The sequence below is a fragment of the Triticum urartu genome, chromosome 1A (genome assembly GCF_056163025.1).
Source record: "Triticum urartu cultivar PI428250 chromosome 1A, HENAU_Tu73, whole genome shotgun sequence".
In the NCBI taxonomy this organism is placed as follows: domain Eukaryota; kingdom Viridiplantae; phylum Streptophyta; class Magnoliopsida; order Poales; family Poaceae; genus Triticum; species Triticum urartu.
In genome coordinates, this window is record NC_141873.1 from 276,044,856 (window position 1) to 276,050,339 (window position 5,484).

General features: G+C 51.1%; 1 protein-coding gene across 1 annotated transcript; it reads left to right on the forward strand.

The window, feature by feature from the left end:
- Positions 1-3,790: 3,790 nt before the first annotated feature.
- LOC147990850 (uncharacterized) lies at positions 3,791-4,369 on the forward strand. The gene has a single exon (XM_087532514.1). It carries the CDS (start codon positions 3,791-3,793, stop codon positions 4,367-4,369), a length of 579 nt encoding a protein of 192 aa, XP_087388640.1.
- Positions 4,370-5,484: the final 1,115 nt, after the last annotated feature.

A 5,484-nucleotide genomic window follows, 5' to 3' on the forward strand; every position in this document is an offset into this window, starting at 1 on the left:
CCTGACGGGAAAGAGATCCCCGTCAGCTTGGTGTATGACCAGGTGAAATTAGCCACAAAGTATTCCCAACAGGATTGTAGGCTAGACAGCCTGTTGGATGGTATAGAAGAAGAATTTAGCCAGTCTAAGTGATTGTGTACTTCTAGTGACATATATTGTCCCTAACCGGATTGTAAATCATTTGTCATGGCGGACCTTTTCGCTTCGGCCTCCGGACCTGACAGTCCGGAGTGTATCCGAGTACCTGCTCAGTTATGTAAAAACCGGGGTACGCGTGGAAACCAGGCGTAGGGGTCATAAGTGCTTGAACAGACAAGTACCCAACTAGTTATGTTATATTACATGGATAGTAAGAAACATGTTCCAGGGAGAATAGTTCCGTTAAGGGTTCCTTTCCCTGGGTACGCATGCATTAATGTGCATGTCCGAACTGCGACAAGAGACGTAGGATATAAACATCTGGGGGTATGTATTCTAATAAGTAAAAATGTCATCTTTTGTTTGCCGACCGAATATTCCCTTAAGAACGCTAGCTTTCGGCTTCACCCAGTTTGAGGTACACGTCCGGCTGATCCAGCAGTAACAATCGCAGAGGTGCTCCCCTTATGCCCTAGCCAAATTAACAGGAACGTAGGGCATAAACACAAGAGCCAGGCAACCCATCTTGGCCAAAACTTAAGTCATATCGATGCATATAATGGCTAAGAAAAGGTTCATGTGTAAAAATGACACATGTGCGGCAGTCATAGAGCCCAAATCATAGTTATATTAAGCTTCTGTGTAAGAAGCTCCCAGGTATAATGAGCGCGCTTAGCGCGTACAAATTGTGCAGTCAAGACATATTTTAACCTTTGAAGGCCGCGAAGAAAAGGAAGAAAGACAGAAAAATATAGATAACGAATATAAAAAAAATTGAGGGAGGTAAGGAGACGAAAACAGAGTCCGGCGCTAGGCGTAGAATCTTTGGAGTCTGGCCGCGTTCCATGGGTTTGGCTCGAGTCGATTGTCCGATGCGTCCCGCAGACGATACGCTCCACCGGTCAGAACTTTGTCAATAACAAAGGGACCATCCCATTTGGGTTTGAGCTTGTCCTTTTTCTTCTCTGGTAGGCGTAGAACGAGGTTGCCAACATTATAAGTTTTGGCCCGTACTTCTCTGCTTTGATATCATCGAGCCTGTTGTTGATAGAATGCGGATCGGGCTTTTGCCACGTCACGCTCCTCCTCCAGGGCGTCCAAACTGTCTTGCCGATCTAGCTCGGCTTCTTTCTCTTCATACATGCGCACTCGAGGTGAGTCATGAATGATGTCGAAGGGCAGTACCGCCTCTGCGCCATACACCATAAAGAATGGTGTGTATCCGGTAGTGCGATTTGGCGTGGTCCACAGCCCCCATAGTACGGAGTTGAGCTCCTCGACCCAGTGCGTATCTGATTCCTTCAAGGACCGCACTAGTCTGTGTTTAATGCCACTCATTATAAGACCATTTGCTCATTCGACTTGACTGTTAGTTTGAGGGTGATAGACGGATACATAATCGAGCTTAATTCCCATTTTGCCGCACCAAGTTTTTACCTCATCGTCTGTAAAGTTCGAGCCGTTATCGGTGATGATACTGTGGGGGACACCGTAGCGGTGTACAACCCCAGATATGAAATCTATCACTGGTCCGGATTCGGCCGTTTTAACTGGTTTGGCCTCTATCCATTTGGTGAATTTATCCACCATGACCAATAGGTACTTTTTCTTATGGCTTCCTCCTTTAAGGGGTCCGACCATATCAAGCCCCAGACCACGAAGGGCGAAGTAATGGGGATTGTTTGGAGAGCGGTAGGTGGCATGTGGCTTTGGTTTGCAAACAGCTGGCAACCAACGCAATGTTGAACTAGGTCCTGTGCGTCTGCTCGAGCTGTCGGCCAGTAGAAACCTGTACGGAAGGCCTTACTTACAAGGGACCGAGCTGCGGTGTGATGGCCGCCGAGTCTAGCATGAATTTCTGCCAAAAGTTGCCGTCCTTCCTCCTCGGAGATGCACCTTTGCAGTACTCCGGTAGCGCTTTTCTTATAAAGCTCTCCCTCGTGGACCTTGTAGGCTTTAGACTGCCACACAATGCAACGTGCCTTGTTTTGGTCCTCAGGGAGTTCTTGCCTATTTAGGTAAGCCAAGAAGGGTTCTGTCCATGGGGCGATGACAGCCATAATCACATGGGGTGAAGGTGTTATCTCGGTGGCGGAGCCTTCGATTACGTCAGAGTGTTCGGGGTCTGTTGTTGTGGCCGGATCCGGACTATTGTTGCCAGTCTCCCTTCCCACACCACGGATGGCTTAAACAGCCTTTCCAAGAAGATATTAGGTGGGATAGGGTCGCGCTTAGTGCCGATTCGGGCGAGGATATCCGCCGCTTGATTGTTTTCTCGGACCACATGGTGGAATTCGAGCCCCTCGAATCGAGCTGATATTTTGAGGACGGCATTGCGATAAGCCGCCATTTTTGGGTCCTTGGCATCAAAATCTCCATTTATTTGAGATATTGCGAGGTTCGAATCCCCACACACCTCTAGGCGTTGAATGCCCATGGAGACTACCATTCGGAGACCATGCAATAGGGCCTCATATTCGGCTGCGTTGTTGGAGTCTGTGTATAATATTTGGAGTACGTATTGGACTATATCTCCGGTTGGGGATGTCAGGACGACGCCTGCTCCCAGACCCGCCAGCATTTTGGAGTCGTCGTACTGCATGATCCAATTGGAGTACGCGCCGTATTCTTTAGGGAGTTCGGCTTCTGTCCATTCAGCGTCGAAATCGGCCAGTACTTGTGACTTAATGGCTCGCCGTGGTTTGTATGATATGTCGAATGGGAGGAGCTCAATAACCCATTTAGCAATCCGGCCTGTGGCATCGCGTTTGTTTATAATGTCGTTGAGTGGGACCTCGGAGGCCACCGTAATTGACCACTCTTGAAAGTAGTGTCGTAGTTTTCAGGATGCCATGAAGACCGCGTATGCTATCTTTTGATAGTGTGGGTACCGGGATTTGCATGGAGTGAGGACAGTAGATACGTAGTATACCGGCTTTCGAAGCGGGAACTTATGCCCGTCCGTTTCTCGTTCAATGACGAGCACTACGCTTACAACCTGGTGTGTTGCCGCTATATATAACAACATTGGTTCACCAATATTTGGCGCGGCCAAAATTGGTTTACTGGCCAAGGCAGATTTTATTTCTTCCAATTCGGCCATGGCCGCGTCGGTCCACTCAAAGTGTTCGGTGTGCCAAAGAAGGCGATAAAGAGGTAATGCCTTTTCTCCCAATCGGGAGATAAAGCAGCTTAAGGCAGCCACGCATCGAGTTAATTTCTAGATTTGCTTGAGGTTTGTTGGGATAGCCAACTATGATAGAGCTTGGATTTTAGCCGGATTCACTTCAATTCCTCTGTTGGAAACGATGAAGCCCACAAGCTTTCGGGCAGGTACGCCGAAAACACATTTTCCCGGATTGAGCTTAAGAGCATCTCCAACAGGCGCGGCAAAACGCGCGCCCGCACGGTAAAAGTAGTATTTCGCGCGCACCGGTTGGTTCCGCGCGCTCCAGCGGTGGCGGGAAGTTACCGCGCGTGGGAAGCGTTTGTGCGCGCGCGGGACAAAGCGGCACACGACGCGGTAGATTTGGCACGCCGCTTCACGCGCGCCTATAAAGTCCTTTGCTTCGCCACGCGCATAGAACAGCCACGCGTCCTCCTCCTCGCAACCTCGCCGCTTTGCCGCTTTCTGCGCCACCACCGCGCCACCATGCCTCCGCGCCGCCGGGGTGCTTCGGGCTTTCGCGGCGTCCTCGAGCGCCCCAACGGCCGGTACCCCGCCGAGATACGGGCCGGCGACGTCCGGCTCGGCCTCGGGACATTCCGGAGCGCGCGCGAGGCGGCCCGCGCGTACGACACAGCAGCGTGGCGCTTGGAGAGGCCCCGGTCGCAGATGAATTTCCGGGACGTCTTCATGCGCGAGGAGGCGCAGCGCGTCGCCCCTCCGCCGCATCTCATCACGGACATGGACCGTGCCGATCACTCTCGGCGGCAGCGCCGTCTCCTCGTCGCCGAGGAGGACAAGCAAGCCATGGCGGAGTGGCGCTGTCGCCACCCAGAGGACGTCGACGCCGAGCGTGCCTACTGGGTGGAGAGGACGGAAAGGCGCCGCTCGGAGCGGGTTGACCGGCGTCAGCGGAAGGCAGTGGCGACCGAGCAGTGCGACATCGTCTCCGCAGGTGGGAGGTCGTTCTTCACCTCGGACGATGAACGTTGGGACGACATATGGCTCTCAACCTCGGACGACACCGACGAGAATGATGATGGTGATGGTAGCGACTTGGAGTAGTTTTCTATCTATGTATGCCGTAGTAGTTTCTATCTATCTATCTATGCCGTAGTAGTATCTATCTATCTATGTATGTCGAACTATGTATCTATCTATGCCGTAGTAGTTGCACCGATGTAATATCTTTGTATCTTTTTTATCTATGTAATTTTAATTTAAAAAATATTGTAGAATGAGCACGCGCTGCATTTTACCGCGCCTGCTGGAGCTGCGCGCGCGCGGCTTTTCAGCGTGGCTGCTGGAGCAAACACTGCGCGCCGCGCCAAACTAGGCGATGGGCGTGCGCCAAATCCGTTTTTACCATGCGACGCGTTGGGCGCCTGTTGGAGATGCTCTAATGTCATATGTTCGAAGATTGTCGAACATGAGCCTCAAGTCGCCTATCAAAGATTCAACGTGTCTGGTTTTAATTACCACATCGTCTACGTACGCCTCCACTGTTTTGCCGATTTGTGCTTCCAGGCATGTCTGAATCATGCGTTGATAGGTCACACCGGCGTTTTTGAGCCCGAAAGGCATGGTGTTGAAATAGAAGGGGCTGTATGGAGTAATGAATGCTGTTGCGGCTTGATCGGGCTCTGCCATCTTGATTTGATAGTATCCGGAGTATGCGTCGAGGAAACACAACGAGTCGTGTCCCGCGGTAGCATCGATAATTTGATCGATGCGAGGGAGGGGGAAGGGATCCTTGGGGCAAGCCTTGTTAAGGTCCTTAAAATCGACACATAGGCGCCGGGATTTGTCCTTCTTTGGTACCATCACCAGGTTTGCTAGCCAGTCCGGATGTTTCATTTCTCTAATGAATCTGGCATCGAGTAACTTGGCTAGTTCTTCTCCCATGGATTGTCGCTTGGGTTCGGAGAAATGCCGAAGAGTTTGTTTGACCGGCTTGTATCCCTTTAGAATGTTTAGGCTATGCTCGACCAGCCTACGTGGATGCCTGGCATATCTGAAGGATGCCAGGCGAAGATGTCCCAATTCTCGCGTAAGAACTCCCACAGTGCGGCATCTGTTGTGGGGTTCAGCTGTGCCCCGATGGATACTTTTTTAATAGGGTCCGTTGGGTGGACCTGGAATTTGACTATTTCATCTGCTGGTTTGAAAGAGGTGGACTT